The sequence below is a fragment of the Thunnus albacares genome, chromosome 14, assembly GCF_914725855.1.
Source record: "Thunnus albacares chromosome 14, fThuAlb1.1, whole genome shotgun sequence".
Lineage (NCBI taxonomy): Eukaryota > Metazoa > Chordata > Actinopteri > Scombriformes > Scombridae > Thunnus > Thunnus albacares.
In genome coordinates this window covers 11,371,169-11,390,761 of record NC_058119.1, presented here as the reverse complement: position 1 = coordinate 11,390,761, position 19,593 = coordinate 11,371,169, and the positions used below count along the sequence as shown (strand labels likewise).

Below are 19,593 nucleotides of genomic sequence, written 5' to 3'. Positions count from 1 at the left end.
AACCCATTAAGGACTTTGTGTCTATTTTGGCTTAAAAGTTAAGACTGAAAGTTCAGTCTTGACCATTTGTCATGCTTTCATTTTTGTCAACAGCTGTTTCCATGGTCAAGAATGCTTTCTTTCTCAACATATTGGACTTTGTTGCAGTGGTGGAAGAAGTATTCAGATCCTCTATGTAAGTAAAAGTACATTAGCAGCAAAATGTATATAAAGTATTACAGTAAAAGTAGTGGTTTGGTCCCTCTGACTGATATATTATAAAATATGACATCATTAGATTATTAATACTGAAGCATCAGTGGATAAGCAGCATGCTACTGTTGTAGCTGCTGGAAGTGGAGCTAGTTTCAACTACTTTAGATACAGTTTAGTTCCCAACCTAGGGGTCGAGCCCCTCCAACCCCTGGGACAAAAGGGTCACCTGATAAATCTAAGGGGTCGCGAGATGATTAATGGGAGAGAAAAGAAGAAAAAACAAAGGTCTGACACACAAATCTGTTTTCTCTGTAATCTTTGATTGATGGTGAATTATTGAACATTTATTGAAATGAAACCATTTTTCTGCTTTAGTAAATGTACTTAGTTACTTTCCACCATTGTCTTGTTGTATTTGTGAGGTAATGAACACACAGTCCTCTCAGAAAGACTTCTGGTTCCTTATATCAGAGAAAAAAGATGGGAATAAGTCGCATCTGTCTGCATTTTCCTTTTTTCTCTGAATATTATACAGTAATCCTTGAATCAGAGTTCAGTATATTGTTATGATTTGACCCTGATTTTCAGAAGCTCTCAAGGTTACCTGCAGTGCCAAAATAAACACACAGGAATATGAACAAAAATGAGATATCATTTTATGACAAGTGGAGACAGAAATAGATGGACAAACAAACATTAAGTGGCTTTATGCTGGTCAAGCTGTTAGTATAATACATTTTGCTTGTCTGGTAACTGCACAAGGAGACAATGCGAGTGCATGGCAGTAGAAAGAATAAATAATGAATGAGTAGTACAATTTATTATTAAAAGGTTTCAACCCTACTTTATTTTTTTGGCAGAGAAAATTCTGCTGTTTTGAAAACCCATCCCTTCATGCTTCACTTTATGAGGCCTGTGAGTGGTCATTGGCAGAGCCATGCAGCATATATATATGGGAGCCAACATCTTCAAAAATATATAGTAAATCTAAAACAGCTCATGAAGGGGTTGTACCAAGAACATGTCCATAAAAGAAAAATATATATTTTAAAATAAAACAATACATTTCATGAATTGGTGCTTACATGTAACTGTGGATTGGGAGCAAATTTATTGTTGCAGATAAATTTCACTTGAATATAGTGTTTTCTTCATGAGTGCAGATTAATGTTATAATTGTTAGACCGTTAGTTCGTTTATGGAGCATTATGAAGTGGCTCTATGATCCGTGCTAGTCATTTACCTCCAGCAGAGTGCAGCAGAACACCGGAAGCTTCACAGACAGTAGCCAACATCTTGAAAAATATGCAAGTACTCTGGAATAGCAATACAAATATTCCAGTTGGTACTAAACCATTGTTTCCCTGTTTTCTTCACTTTTACCATAGTGTTAATGATTTACAAAAATATATGATAACACATGTAATAGTTTAACATGCCCTATTGTTGCACATCTTCAACAACAGGATCAGTATGCAAGCAGTAAAGCATGAGTCAGTGTTGTGTGTGTACAGCAGCATTGATTCAACAGAAATCTTTTGTGTAATTACTACAGTCAAAGTGGAAACACTGTTCCTAATTGTGATGTACAAAAACTTTAAATGCCTTATTATATGCATTCATGTTACCGTCTAAGTTTAGTGTAAGTAAATTGTGCTATACACACCGGAGAAGCGTGCCCTTACATTTTCAAAACAACCAAATATCCACCCACATGTCTCATTTTGGCATATGGTGTGTGGGTGACAGAAAGCATCTAATTAAGACGGCATTATGAAGCCTTACACAGCAGTTGCTTTGGAGAGCTGTTTCAATTCAGGAAGAGTAGATTTACCATCACTAAACAATGAGTAAACATGAACTAGCCTATCATGTCATCATAAGGATCTAGATAGTGGGCGTGTGAGACAGACAAATATGGATACTGTATATCACATACAATGTACGGAGTGTAGTTTTGTTTGAAGAACATGGATAATTCAACAGCTTTTACACTCTGGAAAACATGGAAATTCATCATCTCTTTCCTTAGTAACTTTCATCAGCTCTCGACGAAGCAGGCAGCTGAAAACCTGATAAGTAAAAAGCAGCAAACAGTCCTTTTTAACAGAATATTTTGAACAGCACTTGTTACTAATAACATCAACAATGGCTCTCTTCAATTCAAGTCACCTAGTAAGCCATGACAGTGTGATAGCGAGCCAGCATGCATAATAACAGGACCCTGAAACTGAAGCAGATAGATAGCAGATAGAATTCAGCCCTCATTAATTTTATCATTTATACCTGTGCTTTTCCTACTATGACTTGTAAAAATGCCTTTAGTGAAAGAGACTTATTTTTTATGTGTTTTTCTGCCTGAGTGAAACTTAATTTCTGTCTGCTAATGATCTGTTAAGTAACTGCTGATATTTATAGAGTTATAGCTAAAGTTTAGGAAATAGCGGTTGCTGAGGTGGTGTGGTGGTCTCTAGGGTTTTGTTAGTTTGTTGGCAGAGTGTATTGGGTGTGTTGTTTGGTTGTTGTTTTGGGGTTCAGAGTGGTTGTGTGGTCCCACAGGTATGAGCAGTATTGGCAGCAGAACGGATAAATAGACAGTAGTCTCAAAGGGGCATCTCAAAGAGAGAGCTGTGTTTGAGGGAAATTAGCTGGTCCTCAGGGCACTGACTTTTAGTTCATCATTCCCTATGTGGATGAAAGGAGGAAGAACAAGAACAAAACCCTTACACACTGTTCAAGTTAAATTTGACTCATGTTTACATTTGAGAGCAGTGAAAACACCTTCAACACCAGCCTGAAATTTTATGACTTTTGCCAAAGTGACCTTTCAAAAATGTTGTTGCATTATCAATATTCACTAACATTCATTGAAATCATGATGGATATTAAGTTTTCCTGTTTTAGAATACACTCTCTCTGCTTTCTGAAAGCTTCATTAAGGATTAATCACCAATTTACTAATGGCTAATGAGGTATTTATGAATAAAAAATTGATTTGTGGTTCAGAAATTTGAGTATGTGTAGAGACTAATTATGAGGGGATAATGTGAAGAGTCAGAATGTTAACAGTATGTATGTGAGTTAGCAATAATGTGGCTTATTAATTTTGTTAACCAAATATATGACAAAATCTATTCATCAACAAATTGTTTTTTTTCCCCCTGCAGCACCGTTAATGAGACAAAATTAGCAAACAAAGAATTTTCATAATATTGCTGAGTTACAAAGAGGAGACAAAAATGGAATGGGAAATAAAAAAAGCTAACAAAATTTACAACATTTTACTGTTGACAAAAGAAAGATAAAAATGCATCAACACAACTAAAAGATGTAACAAAAACTGACAAAAAATGTCTTTTGGAAACAATCAGCTTCATCTATGCCTCTTTGTCACTGGATACTGAAATTTTCTCCTCTAGCAGGCACACTAATGAGGCTGATGCAACAGTGTCAGTGCAGCCAGGGTTGACATGGTGAGTTTCTGTAGTTAATATTGAACTGTGTTTTATAATGTCAAGTGTTGCCTCACCTCTCAAACTTTTTAGTACACAGCCCTCAGAGAAATATGGCTGCAAGCCAGCGAGCGATATGCACCAGACCCATGAAGTATTTATATTCCAAGCACAGAAATCTTTCTAAAATACCCCTTTTTCACAATCATATGCTTGTTTCAGCTGTGTCAAATGCTTTATGAAATAAACAAACAGTTTAAAGTGCAGCCTTGGATAATATTGGATAACATTATAAAATGATGTGACCATCACTTGGTCTTAAAGCTGCACTAGACAAGATTTATGTGTTAAAAATACATCCACCACATCTTCTTAAATCATGGATTGGTGCTACAAAAGAGAAGATCTCTCCATCCCATACACACTGAAATGGTGCAGGATAAAAGTTGTGCAGCATGGTCACTTGTGGGAAATCTTTTAGCGCATGAATAGTGATATATTGAACCTTGTGAGCAGATTTTTTCCCCCCAAAACAGGAGCAAGCAAGCTGGACTGTGCAAGATAAACCTGCCTTTGAAATATTTTTTTTGTCTCTGTCCTTACCAGGCATCAAGAAGAATGTTTATGTCGTGTAGTATGATGTCTGGATGTTGGAGAACATCAATTTTTTATTTTCCTTCCATCTATTTGGGAAACCAAATTGCAAAACTATGTAGTGCAGCTTCACAGGAAGATGCTTTTTACTGCAGATTGCCTTCATCCTTCATGGCTATTTTCAGAGTCAGAGAAACGTTGACAGTGGGAAATATTCATTACAATATCGTTAGCAGAAGTTATAAGCAGTATACCACTTGAAATGTAAAAACACAGTATGTATTCTTATTAAAGACACTGCCAGGAACTGAGTGGCAGAGCTCAGCTTGCACTGGTTCATTAAGGCTTTGGTGTGAGTTAGGATGTGGATATCTGTCAAAACAATAGCACCTGACAGTGTTGGAGTGGGATTCTGTGGATAACTAAATTATATTTCAGCAATAACAGCAGTGTAGGGGAGGTTGGGATGAACTGATAAGAAAAAAAAACAAATATCTCCAAGAAGTTTTATTAAAAGTATACAAGAATTTAACACCCATATTTATAGGCATGCCTTTGGGGAGCAAAGCAAAAGCAATAAAACTGATGAGAGAACAAAGATTCTCTTTGCAACTCTCTTGTTCTTACTCCCATTTCCTTTGATGGGGTTAACCACCATCACCTTACCTGATGTATTTTTTTTCCCGTTTTGTTGCTCTTGGGTGTCTTTCTTCCTCTTCAACTGCTCCTGAAGCAGCGCCGTTAGACAGCAACATCTTTGGGACTCCTCTGAGCATAATGAGGGGTGCACATCAGGCTCATGTAGAGAGTGATTCCCTAAGCACTGTTGGGACTGTATAGAGAAACAACATGAAATAGAAGCTCAGCCCTCTCTTCCTTCGTTCCTTCCTCTCATCTTTTCCCCCTCAGCTCTGCTGCTTAATAGGGTGACCAGATAAACGTAGCTTCTCTCTTTGTTGCTCGTCTTACTTTAGCTCAACATAAGACAGATTTTATGATCACAGGTTTTCATTTTTTACTTTCATTTCTTCATGGAGACCAATTAAAGTCCTAATGCAAATGACTAATGCCTCTTGCCAGTTAGTCTCCTCGCAGCTATCCGTTCAGTGGTTGTTGCCTTCCCTCCACAGCCCTTTTCTACCACTGAGCATTATTGAAATACAGTAAGTGTGTAAGATTCAGTCACATATTAATTCAGCTGCCTCCGGGTAGCTGAAGTGGGGGTTGTCACGGATAGTGGAGTGATAGTGCAGTCAGCAGATTCAGCATCAACTGCAGAACTGCAGTATCTTTTTCCTCTAGACGGAAGGAAATAGAGTGGAGTAAATTTATATTTTTGTTGATGACACTGCAAGAGAAAAAGGATTGAGAAAGATATATCAATATACAGTATATTGTCTTCCCTACAGTACAGTATGAACAACTCTGTCTATATTTAGATGCATTTAGTTGCTGAGTCTTTGCAAACAAGGTTATTTAGAACATCCAGACAAATAAAGCAGGCAAAATTTGTCCTTAAAGGAGCAACAAGAAAATACAGAATGTTTAGTTTAGTTTTCTGTCATCTCTATAATTTCTGTTCTCCTTGAGAAGTACCAAAGTTGTGCACACTGTGCTGTGTGCTCATTTGCAATTCAAAAACAATTTAACCTTTCCCATTTTACAGTCTAATAAAAAATTCAACAGAATACACTTTTCAGATTCAGAAAAACTTAAGATTCAAGCATATTTTACCATCACAAATATGTCTTAAAAATGTCTCAAAAATGACTTAGAAACTCACATACACAGAGGGTAATTTTGACATAAATCCTCTTCAGTCCTAATCCATGTTCCCTCATTATACACCTAGTATTGTTAATTTTTAATCTCTTATAGATTTCTTATCTCTTTTTGATACAAACAGAAACTCCATATAGGAATACATTTGCCAATTCAGTCACATGGATTCTTATATCTTCAGGTTAACTATATATAGCTTTGGACACGGCTGGTTCACACTTGACGCAGCCTATCCAATTATTTTCCTACTTTACACAGAGCTTAAAGCCATGGACAGTTTCCCAGGTGAGGTATAGTTGTGATCTTCTGTAGCTGGACACCACATTATATATTACATCAAGCAATTTAGCAAAATCTTGTCATAATTACGACATCTAAGTCATGTAATGAGAAAGTGTAAATACAAATTTTTGTTTTTACACTCTTTATGCTAAGCTAAGCTAACTCTCTTCTAAATCTCTTAGCTCATCTAACTCTCACTAAGGAAATGAATAAGTGTATTTCCAAAAACATTTGAACTATTCCTTTAAAGTCTCTGCCCACCTCCAGCTGCCTCCCAAATAGACCAGCAGGATCAAAGCAACAACAAAATTGAAACTAAAGTGAAACTAAAGTTTTTTTTTTCTCTGCTTTTTCCAAAATGAGCTCTACCTGCTGTGCAGCACGCTGACGTATCGAAGGCAGCCTGCCAAAACAGAAGTGATATGAAGTAAACAAAAAAGCAAAATGGAAATCTCTGTGACTGTGGGAATTTGCATAAGTATATTATTACGCTGTCAGGACTTTTGAACACAGACACCCAGAGATGAGATGTTGGTTTTTACTGTCAGTTCAAAAGTCAGCTCTGTCATTCTGTAAGAAAAGCTAAATGTGAGGTCTTTTGAATGTTTTGGATGTATGAATATAGTGAGCCACGCAAAGCTCAATCTCCCCAACATCTCTTATTGTTTCCTTATAAGTCAGAGTGTAGTAAACTTGGATGACACTTTTAGAAAACAGCATTCAAAACACTGTTTCAGTGCACAGAAAGTGGGTTTCTGCAGAATCTGGACCTATTTTTCCACCGAAGATAATGAAAAACCAAATGACATATGGTTTACATCTCCACGTGATCTGAGTCACTGAGGCGACAACAGCTGAAAGGTTTTCCTCACACCTCCAGCTTGATTCGTCTAACTTTATCTGCTGTGAACTTCGCTGAGGGTTTATTGCATTTAAGCGAGCTGACACTGAAGAATCCTCCAATAATAAACACTGCTGTATTCTAATCTGAAGAGGAGATCATATTAAACTTCATTAGCTGAATTGGTGAGTTTCCCTTATCTATTAACCCCTTTTTCCTTTTATCTCTCCTCCCATGGTAATTGAAAGAGCAGATGTTATAAGGTAATTGCCTCATCACTCAGGCTGATCAACCCCTCTACATGTTAATGTCCCGTTTGCTCAATGACTTTTGATTTTCACACTCTACCTTTAATTCAGATATGCTCATGGTCTCTTCAGATAGCATAAGAGCACTGCCGGCTATTTTAACAGACTTCATGCATTCTGAATAGATTGATGAAACAGGCATGTATCCGAGAAGAGGTTTCTGGATTGAAAGTGATCCTTAATGTGACTGAACAGATGACTGCCCCAGGTTAAGACATGAATATAAAGAACATGGAACATGAGGATATTGAAGGCAACTGAGGCAACTGACCTTGTTATTACGGAGGTTATTTAAATGTCCAAATTTACACTGATGACTGCTTTCTCCTTTAGAGTCACAGGTTGATGATTTATAACTGAAGCCCTTATTATTTATGTCAAACAGTCATTTTTAACAACATTATATGTTTTAGGACATCAATATGTCTCGACTCAGCTAAAATATGAATTCACAAAACATTTATACATTTCTTTTTATTTTCTGTACATTCTGAGAATTTTTTTAAAATGAGAAAGTTCAAGCCTTAAATTTATTGTTGTCTCATTGCTGATCACGGTTGAACTGGGATTTATAACAAAATGGAAAAAGATTACAAGTTACTATATGTCATTAATATCAACTACAGCAGCTTTTCCTTTATAAATAAAGGAAAAGCTGCTGTAGTTGATAGTTATGGCCCAAAGGACAAAATACCACTGAACTACTAAGTCTTTATTTTCTATTCTGAAAGTGAATAAATGTTGGAATTCTGACTATTTCTTGTTCTTGGTTTAAAATTTTTAGCTATTATAAGATAACAACATGGCTCTAGATTGCACACTTTGATGCTCAAGACTCTATCATTTTAAACACTGCTTTTCCACAGACCTCACTGTCACTTTGACTGTGTTACATTCCTGTCACTGTCCCCTGCTTTCAGGACTGATCAGAGCATCTATTCAATTTGACAAGGTTTTAAGGTTGTCAACAGCTTGCCACCCAAATCACTTGTGACAATCTTAAAATGAAGATAAATTATATTTTACCAGTGTGCATATAGGAAAGCAGGGGAGTCCAGATTTTCATTTTGTGCATCATTTAGGTAAATCATCCAAAATGTATCAGTTTTAATATTCCTAGCTAACCGAAGGAATTGCTAACCAGTGAAGGAATTGAGGCACGTGGCTCTGACACCAGCTGAGACCCAAAGGAAACATTTCCGCCTGCTGCTGAAGGTTTAAATGCAGTCCTCTGGGATAATCACTGTTCATACTGTAATGGTGTGACAGAGAGGTTTGTTTATGAGGAGAACAAAGAAAAGATTCAAGGATTGGATTTTTTTTTTTTTTTTTTTTTTGCATGACCGACTAAATCATTGAATTCTTTTAAGTGTCAAAGCTGAATTGTATAGCAAATATGGATTTATTCTCATGTAATTTCCTGTGGGGAAAAAGAGGTAGCTCCTTTGTAGAGTTATTTTGCACAAGTCTGGAAACATGCAGATATTCCAGCATAAGTAAAGCCTGGTAATCAAATGTGGTCAAGCACAAGGGGAGGGAAATGTGCAGATGTTAGGTGGGTGTTAATTCCTTCAACAACAACAGTGGACTGTTTCATGTCCTCACTAATAGTAGAAAGCAGGCTTCTTGTTAAACTGAAAATTACTGGTGAGCACAGACTTTGTGGCACATTTCCTCTACACAGACTCCTGTTAAACCGTGGGCAGTAAGATAATGTATGTTGTTTTTCTATATAATTTGCTGGGATCAGACTCATTTTAATAATGAATGCAATTACAGGACCCCCTTTATGACTAACATCCTGATGGACCCATTACCGAAGAGCCTCGCTGTTTCAAGTTCCTTTCAGCAAGCCGTATGTGCTCTAGTAGAATAATATCTGAAAGGAATCCAGAATTCAGGATGGCTAATTTATCTGAGTAACATACTGAGAACCACGGTTTACCAACTGTTAACAGAGCATTTATGAAAACAATCAAAAAGTTTTTAATGAAAGGCAAAATAAACTTTCTTTTGCTTGCTCTTCACTTGGAAATGTAATGCTGAGACACAGCAGGTCCTTAGAAAAATCACATATAACATTTACTGTTGAAATAAACCAGAGAGAGTCAGTTCTGCAGCTGAACAGCCTTTTTGCATCATTGCCTGATACATATGTAACTGTGAATAGTCACATAGTCTGACTGAAATCATTCTTCATGTTTACTCTAATTTTTGTACACCTTTCGAATAAGACACAAGTTGTAACTTATGAATTTATTACTTGTTTATAATTAATCATTTACTGATGCTTCATAGATCAATTATGAGCCATTGATTTGAATCTGCAACAACTTTTGGGTTTGGAATAGTTAAAAGTTCAGGGAAATATGCTTACTCACTTTCTTGTGGAGAGTTAGATGCGAAGATTGATACCACTGTAATATTCTTCAGTTAAATATAAAGCTACAGCCAAGAGACTTAGAGCTTAGCTTAGCATCAAGACAGGAAACAGGGGGAAACAGCTAGCTTGGCTCTGTCCAAACTTTTAAAAAATCTGTCTACCAGCACCTCTATGACTCACTAATTAGTATGTTATATCTTGTGTGTCTCCATCCATACAAAAATCAAAATGTAAAAATGACAATTTGCACTTTTTGGGGGATTATTTTACTGTACCATTTCTCTGTCCATTGGTTGCCCAGCAATCTCAAGAGGACAACATGACTTCAGGATGTCACTAGTTGTTAGTGGACTTTATGCCATGTCATATCAGTTATTATAATTACAAGTTTCCAATTTGCAAATAGCATTCACATCAACATTCAAGTCGTAATTACAACTGGGAAATTAGTGGGATATATCCAGCTTGCTGCTTTAACAGAAGTCCCTGAAAAGCAAGCAAATGTGGACATTTCAATGTAATTAGCCTCAAATATAAAGAATATAGTGATATATTTTCAATGCACAGTATTTTTAACTCTCACAAGGCCAACTCTGTAATCATACCCTCTTGAGTTGTCTGATAACATGAATTCTCGCTTCACATCTTTACAATCCGTCCCATATAAAGGCGACATTTTCTTACCTATGGACAGAGCCAGGCTAGCTGTTTCCTCCTGCTTCCATTCTTTATGCTAAGCTAAGCTAACTGGCTGCTGGCTATAGTTTCATATTTAATGAACTGATATAAGAGCAGTATTGATCTTCTCATAAACTCCTGGCAATATTGACCCAAATAGTGTCTCACTTTCTAATAATCCATCGAGTCTGCAGTTATAAAGTTATGAATGTTAATAAGTAATTAATAATAAGCATTACAGGTTTCTCACTCTCTGGCTGCTGTTTGTTATCCTTCTCCAGCACAACACTTGCTTTATCTTTTAAGCTCTTTAGTTAAAGAGGCGGACCACTCTAATGGACCGTTTGACCTCTGACCTTCTAGAAAATCCATTTATTAAGAAGTGCTCAATTAAATGTTTCATGTTTGTGTCTTTTGATGTTAGCTTATTAGAAAGTGAGAACCTCATAACCCATTTTTAATTACTTTATTATCGACTTGACTATCAATGACTCATCAGCCAAAAAGATTTTTCACAACTTGAAAACCCAAAAGTTGTTCTATATACTCACCTTATAGACCCTTTATAAAGTGTGTCTTATTAGAAAGTGGTTTGTCCCTAAACATTTAAAGTATTAGTCATTGTATATGAATAACAATTAAGAAAATCAAAGAAACGTCACTAAGTATCAGTGTTTAATGGAACCCCTTTTTGTTTTATATAGGTTTTACTTTTAATTACATAAATATAAAAGTACAATCATTGGTATAAATGTGCAACTTGCAAACAGAATTAATTTGCATACATTAACTCGATGTTACACCACGATGCAAGCAACATGAGACACACCAAGGTGTTGGTGTCGATAGGGCCAAAGGTCAACATAACGGTGGATCACAGACAACTGAAGCAGCTTTTAAATCCAGTTTTGAATGTGGTTTGTGGCTCCATACTATCAGTCTTCATTGAATAAAACAGCAGGCACACCTGTCTTGAGGATCTGGAAATCAAGCTCCAGATCAAAGCCAACAATGTGATTCTTGTTTAAGCTCAGAAGCAGCCAAGCGAGCCAGTAATACATCCAGCCAGTAATACATCCGAAGCACTCAGCTGTTTACCTGCCCCCTGGTAAAAGCCATTTCCAGTGTGCACCAGCCAAGTTAATACAAATACATTTTGTTCCCGAAACAAGCAGCCTTAACATTTTCAAAATATGACAGAATTCATGCACTCATCCCCAGAGGAAACTGCACAGTGCGCAGTGTCACGTATCATGCTGTGATCACGAAGAAATAATAGCTTTGATGAATAAATAATAGTGCCATTAGCACCTTCAACAGCCTTCAAGATTAACATTAACAACATCTCCAGCCTCTGCTTATTCCAAACAAATTGTTTTATTATGGGGCTTGTAACTGCTATGGAGCATGACATTTTAATGGCCCTATTTTACAATCAAAGGGGTGCTGACTTGAGAGAATATTTCCTTGTGTGAATACAGTAGAATATGTCTTGACTGGAATAAACATTGGCAGTGTTGATTTTAATAATTTGAAACTAACACTGACAAATTTAACTGCGAATCATGTAGTGCTGTGATCCAAGCCTGCTATGTTTACCCTTATTATGTACAAATAGTGTGGGCTTGAAAACTTTGCAATTCAATCTAATTTCCTGTTTGACGAGAACATGGAGGAATTAATTACATTAAAAAGAAAAAGTCAATGATATCACATTTAAGAAGCATTTCTGCTGATAACAAGTACAAACATACAGTAATTCCTAAGACCACCTGTCTCCTCTTACAGAAGATACAGAGGACAACAGGGCAGTTAAAACCATTGTAATCAATGGAGATCAATTTTGCAAAATGCAAAAGGATTGTATAGTACAACACACAAGCTCTACACACTAATCTTTTCAATAAGGAACCTTTTTTGTAATATGCAAGGACTAAAGTAAGGCAATTGATTTCAAGACACGCATGCATTTTAGGTGAGCAAAAATTACTCTAAATACTATATTCAATGTCTTAAAAGCTTGATGTATTTCAGGCTTAAGGAAAATACATTTTAATGGATATTATATTGAATTGAATAACATCTGGGAGACTTATGTTTAGGGAAGCATTTAAAGTTACTACAAGGAACTTTCATTTTGTGTTAAGTTTGGCGGCCCCTAAAAGCGGTAGTGTTTTCCGAAATGAAGACTGCATTTCCCATAAGCACCACTGCCTTGTGTTGTAAACGTCTTGATCTGGCTAGTGCGTGCATTTGTTTTGGAAGCGAGTGAAAGAAACACGCAACACTGTGCAGTGGTGTACTGGGAAAGAAATTCAGCCTTGGACTTATCTACTGGGACGCAGCACACTCTCATGCGCACCCTGAATGACTAGGCTAGTAAAGAGACAGACAGTGCCAAAAACAGATTTTTTGACAGTCCACCAGTCCACCGATGTGGTGGCAAGTACACCACTGCTGCTATGAAGCAATCAGAAAATAATGTTTTATTTCTCTGATTCACTGCTTTTTCCTCCCTACACTGTCGCTCCCTGTCTCTATTTATCTCTCTCTCGTGCTCTTAGTTTGTTCACGCTCTCTCTTTTTTTCTAAACTTTTTAAAAATTAGTCAGGAAGCCGACAACAAATCTAACTTTACTTTTAACATTATTAAATGAAGAGAAATGTCCTCTCCTTGTCCTAGTAATGTCTTTGTACTCCCTCATGCTACAATGCTTCTGGTCTGCGTGCTGTAAATCGTTTCATCTGAATTCGTGGGGAATTTGACCTGGTGACAGGGATTTAGAATTACTATATAGAAATAGCCAATCTTCTTGCTGATGGTCCCATTTGCTCATGTAGGTCATATAGAGGCATCAGTATTAAAGTGAGACTGTTTCATAATCAGTTAAAAGTTCCTTGTAGTTGCTTTAAGATAACATCACAGTCCATTAATTCTCATTTTCAGTCCTTTAACACACCAGTTTGGACACACAAATGCATACACACACAGTAAGCAATCCTAAAACCTCTGGCATTGTAATCTTATGCCTCTCAGAGAAAATGAAGGTTCACAGAGCCTCCAACATCACTTGAGAATCATTATTTTAGAGAAATGCCAAGGAAAATTCATCCCCTTGGTGGCATATTGTAGCAGGGGAACACGATTGAATTCAAACAATGTAATTTGCTACAGCATCCCATACTCCTGCCCAAATGTCCCAGGGTTTGGCAATTTTCTATGTCTGCAATGTCACTACTATCCTCAGTGTGGCAACACATGAACCCCCCTGGCACTGCAAGCTTCACATAACATCAGTAGCATGCGCTCACTCCACAGCTTATAAACTACTCTGTTGGGGATTGTTAGGGGAATAAATCGACATTTTGGGAAATACACCTATTTGTTTTCTTGCAGAGTTAGGTAAGACTAGAAAAAGGGGGGAAACAGCTAGCTTAGCTCTGCCCAAGGTAACAATCTGCCTACCTCATGATATCTCATTTGTTGAAACTGTACAAAAGAGTACAAAGTGTAAAAATGAGACATGGTTCTAGGGAGAATTATCAGACTATGTGTCAGTGGATTTTGTTACCCTTTGAGTTAAGCTAGCTGTTTCCATTGTTTCCAATCTTTATGCTAAGCTAACTAGCTGCTGGCTCCCAGCAAACATAGTTCAGACGGTGTCATTGTGTCCACAGCTGAAAAATGGTTCTGGTCGGACACCAAAAACAGCAACATGCATATGAAAAGCAAATCATGAAACTCAAGTCAAATCGCATTTTAGCGGACATTTGCACATATTTGGATTACAGATATGTATGTTTAAGTGTCAATTTCTCCTTCTCATGAATATTTGGTCTGGTCCAATTTTGGTTGAAAAACTGTTGTGAGCAGACAGTCACAGGGTGTTGTCCTTTCCACATTCAATAAAAGTCCACCTGGACCTGACTTCAAAAACACTTCAAATATTTCTCAAAGTTTCGCTGCATGTGCAACACATCTATATGTATTTTGTTTTGTATTTTTCATACAAAAACTTTTATTTTTATTCATTAATTTGTTGAGAGCAGATTGTCCAAGAGGGACGTCCATTCCACATAGAATGAACGTCATTGGGCATTAAATGTTTTTAATAGTTTAGCAATGATGTGAGCTTTATCTGGGTTAATAAAACCTACGAAGGGTTTAGTTTTGAGTCACATATCTTCATTGTGGATGTATTATCTTCATACTTTTGATCGTTTATGTTTGACATGCCTGTCTCGCAAGAATACATGTAGTTCAGCACGAGAGTTGAGAGCTGAGGATGTGCAGTGCTGCTTGCTTTTTTTTTGCTTTTATGTTGGTATGTATGTTCTATAACGCTCATGTTGATGAAGAGTCTAGAGCCTCTGTTTCCCTCACAGAGTTTAGATGAGGACTGTCAGCAGGTGTTTACAGCCTGGAGTTAGCATTGGCGTCAGAATTAGCCTGCTGCAGCCTCAGTGGAAACTGGAGAAAAGTGCATCAGATGGAATTAAAATAGTTCAGAATTCAAACTGTTAAATTATCTACAAGAAGCTGTACTTCTGATGATCATCTTTTTCTGTGTTGTTTATCTTAATAAAATACTGTTGCATGTCAATATTTACTCTGTATTTCTGTAAAAATGATGCATATGTCTTGTATTAACTAAGATACATCATGTGTTTGCTGTGTGTTTGGTTATATATATTTTATCATCAGGATTATCTTGAAAGTGACACATTGTTAACAGATGTCCAGGTCAGACAGGATGTTGGTTGAACCATTTTAGAACATAGAGCATATTAAGTTTTTAATCTAAACATATAGGATGTATAAAGCTGCAAAATGCACACTGTGTATATAAACTTTAGCAGAATAGCTGAATAGGCCCGTTGATGATGGTGACAACATATTTCAACTTTGCTGGGATGCCCAGGAAGGATGGGTGTCCTTCCTGGGTGTCCTGATGGCCAGGTAACATCCTGGACATCGATGCAACTTCCATTTTGGAACTACTTTTGAATCACAACAGGACATCTTGATTGGACATTCAAACAATGGTCATTCAACGTTTCAATGTTTGCTGGGTAGCTTCATATTTACCATACAGATGTGAGAGTGGTATCAATCTTCTCATCTAACTCTTGGCAACGAAGGAAATATGAATTTTCCCCCAAACTATTCTTAAACATCAAGAAAACCTGTGTTCACCTTTGTATCCACGTCTTTAGAGGGTAGTTCATTTCTGAAAGCTGCATCTTGTCAATCTGCTGATCGACTGTAAGAGACATGTGACAGTGAGACTTATTCAATCATCCACGTGTAGATATTTGAAAGCTATATGTAGAAAAATAGACTTTAAAGAGTCCTCTGTCTTATGTACAGCTATCTTGTATGGCTTTACCATAATGGCATGCAGGAAAAACTAAGACAAGCCTGAAGATTTAACTACCTGAGTCATTTTCTCTATTCCTCTCGGTGAGACTGGGGAGTAAAGGAAATTATTCAGATCTATGCACTAAAAGGATGAAAATCAACAGACAGGATAGATCCAGATCCAATTCACACCTTATTGTAAAAGTGCTTTTTAAGACATTCCAACGCGATAGATATATATATACATTTATGGCATGTCTTCATATTCACAGTGTAAGGACGATGAGCATGAGGAGAGAGCCGAGATCTGCAAGAAAAAGGACGCAGGAGGGTTTTGGTGCAGTGTGTGTGAAGTGAATGCAGAGATGACAGAGAAAAAGAAGTGAGTGGCCTGGGAGGTTATTAGATGTTGAAGATGGACGCCAAGAAAAGTTGAGCCCTTGGCTGAGATAGGCTGTTGATTTGCATTGGGCATGAATTTGGATATGGAGGGAATCTTTCACTGCTACCATTAACACAACCTTCTACCTCCACTGCTGTCACCAGCCTCTCTCTCTTGTTCCCTTCCTTCATCACCACCTCCCGGACAGCTTAACTATCAGTGTATCCTCCTCTGCCTGTCTGTTTACGGACATCAAACACCATCACAAAGCTTTAAATCACAGATGTGCTGGAAGAGATAGTTGCTGGCAACAAGGACATTGATCGTGCAGCCTGACAGGGTAGCACCATATCCTCCACAAACACCCTCCATCCATTAAACCTCAGCTACACATTTACACTGAAATCAAGAGGAAGATCAACCTCTGCAGGCTTCTGGGCCTTTGTTTTAGAGAAAGAGCCATGTATCTACACAGAAGTCTCCCTCGATGAAAACAGCTAATCTCCACAAAAGATAAATCAATGCAAGTGAGAGAATCCTTTAGGGTTTTGTTTTCCACTTCAGCATCTGAGATGGATCGGGCTACTTTCAATCTGCATCATTTAACATAATGTGCCTATGGGATGAACCCATTTGCCTCCATCAACTCCCTTATATTTCACTTAAAACAAGCATGAACTTACCTCTCATTTATTCTGTTTTTCAAATACATATTCTATGTTCAAATAGTAATTAATACATTGCAAGCCTTTATCATTGGTTTTTCCTTGCAGACAGCTTCAAGCTTGAGAGAGAAGAGAGAGAAAGAGTTGGAAGGTGCCTCCTTTTACCCTCCAAGTCAAAGTCTTTGGCCGCTGAAGCATGTTCTGAGCAGATAAGAGGGCCAGTTCCTCTCTCACGAGAAATGGATTTTCATTCTTCAACCCCACTCTCCATCTTGAGCAGTTGGATATTTCTCTTTGTTGCCCGTTAGTATGACACACTGTAAAACTGCCTCTCGCTCAAAATCAGCTACATCACAGCCTCATGTAGAAACTCTGCTTGCCCCCAGAAATGAAATCAATCACCTGAGGGTAGAACTTGACCCGTGTCAAGAAAAAATGGGGTTTACACAATCAATGGAAGGTCTAGAAATGGTGCAAAAAATGCATGAGAAGTATAATGCATAGATCAGTATGTGCTATATCATTCAATGATTACTTGAAATGTTTATATCAGCATTCAATATGGACATTCACATAAACTGGCAAAACCCCCAAACAATAAAGATTGCACTGTATGCTTCCCTTGGCTCCTTTATAGCACATTTCAGTCACATAAGTCAGATATATTGAGCGTGTATTTCCTCTGCAGACTAACACTGATATTTAAGAGACCTTCAGTGATTTGTTCTGGGTTGGTTTGAGGTTAATGAAATGAGTTACGGGTGATGATCCCCACGCTTCCAGATCAATGTACGCTGCTATTTGTTGACTACATAATCAAGCATCATAGTCACCATCATTATCACTGCCAGTATTATCACCACAGGCTGGTAATGCCAACTAAAAGTATCCAAAAAATCCTATGTATCATGCATAACAAGTTACATTAGCAATCCGTTTCAAAAGGCTTGTTTTTTCCTATGGCGGTCACCCTCAGGGTTTGTTACACTGTATGAGAATAAACAGCTCCCGTACTTTGTTTCCTTTCTCACTGAGTCCTCTACCTGGAATTACTTGTCTCTGCCAGCCTGTTGTTCATGATACCGAGGGCACCAACCCCCCCGGAGAAACCATTGTGGCGAGAGCTGCCACAAACTGTCCTGGGATATCCATTGGCCGACTCAGACAGCTGCTTCTGCATGATGGCCAGTGACACCTTGTTGGAGGCTGCCAGGTCTTTCATAGAGATCATTTCCCCTGATAGTCTGCGTCCCTCAGTGTCACTATCACAAGGTCCATCTGAGTTGGGCAGCTGGCCAAACTGACCTTGGCGACCCTTGGTGCCTGGGCGGATGGCATTGCGTCTTCCCAGGAAGGTGTTGGCCTTATTGCAACGCTGGCAAAACAAGCAGCTCATTTTCTCCAGCATCCAATTGAGCACCTGCTTGATGACAATCGAGATGACATTAAAGAGTGAATAGATGCAGCAGACGCCCATTAGCATGAAGAGGAAGTTGGCCACCCTGTAGAGGGTTTGATATTCGTAAGCCGCGCTCTGGCTGCTGACAAAGTCCCCAAAGCCAATGGTACTGAAGGTTACAAAGCAGAAGTAGAGCGAGTCTAAGTACGCCCAACCCTCCACAGGGGTGTACATGGCTGATGCACAACAGGAGATGGTGATGGCTGATAGGCCGAGAATCAGCATCACGTGGTACACAGAGGGCTTCCAGCCTGGGACGCTGTAGGCTGAGAAGTCATGGCGGATGCCTGGCGGTAGTAGACCACTGTTCCTAATTCGTCGTTCCCTCACAGCCTTCATCACCACAGCCAGCAGTGTGATGATGCGCTCCAGGAAGAGGTTAAAGAAGAGGATGGTGGCAGCGCAACCCAGGAGCCCATAGAAGATCAGGAACACTTTGCCTGCAATTGTCACAGGTGTTGTCATCCCAAAACCTGCAGAGACAGAAAGGAGACATCAGACAGTTAAACAGACTTTCAATCATAAGGTGTCTTCAGTTTCTTCACAATGAATTATGTCTATAGTTAAAGACAAGGGAACAAACTCAAATCTAAATTAGGTTTTTAAATGGGGCTTAAATCACATTTCTAAACAGTTGTGCCTGTAATGAAAAAAATAAGTGAAAGCAGGGATTGAGTGAGGTACACACAAGTAATACACAGAAAATCCTGGATAATAATTTGTGTTGATGCTGCTGCTGACTCAAACAGTAAGCTTTCTCTGGAAGATATGTAAACTTATAGTAATGGGCAGGGAGAAAGTTTTATAAGCAGCTGTGGGGTAATTTAAAAAATGATGCTTTGCATTACAAATTAACTTGCATGTTGTGAGTCACGATAGAATAAGGGGGAAATTAAAAAATGGATACTAGTTTAATGAAAACCAGCCTTACATGTGTTATATCAAAACCAAATGTTTTCAGTTGTGACCAAAATCAAAATAAAACATCTGGAAGGATCCAATATGACCTCTATGTCAATGTTAGATGATTAAAAATGACAATCTAACAAATCAGTTTAGATTGTATTGTTCCCAATGCTATATTGTTACAGTAATTTAGGTAATATAAATACTATACTTCCATAAGTTAAGATGATGACATCAATATTGTCTTGCATTTTGCACTGTGTAAAGTCACACAAAATTGTATGTACAATGTGTATTTACATAC

At 37.9% G+C, this 19,593-nt stretch overlaps 1 protein-coding gene across 1 annotated transcript; it reads right to left on the bottom strand.

Annotated features, from left to right (window-relative positions):
- Nucleotides 1-16,423: 16,423 nt before the first annotated feature.
- On the bottom strand, nucleotides 16,424-18,959 carry kcnk12 (potassium channel, subfamily K, member 12). Its single transcript, XM_044372053.1, has one exon. It carries the CDS (start codon nucleotides 18,846-18,848, stop codon nucleotides 17,964-17,966), a length of 885 nt encoding a protein of 294 aa, XP_044227988.1. The 5' UTR covers nucleotides 18,849-18,959; the 3' UTR covers nucleotides 16,424-17,963.
- Nucleotides 18,960-19,593: the final 634 nt, after the last annotated feature.

Excerpts from the sequence above, each read along its gene's own strand:
- kcnk12 (XM_044372053.1), bottom strand. The coding sequence starts at position 18,848 with ATGACAACACCTGTGACAATTGCAGGCAAAGTGTTCCTGATCTTCTAT.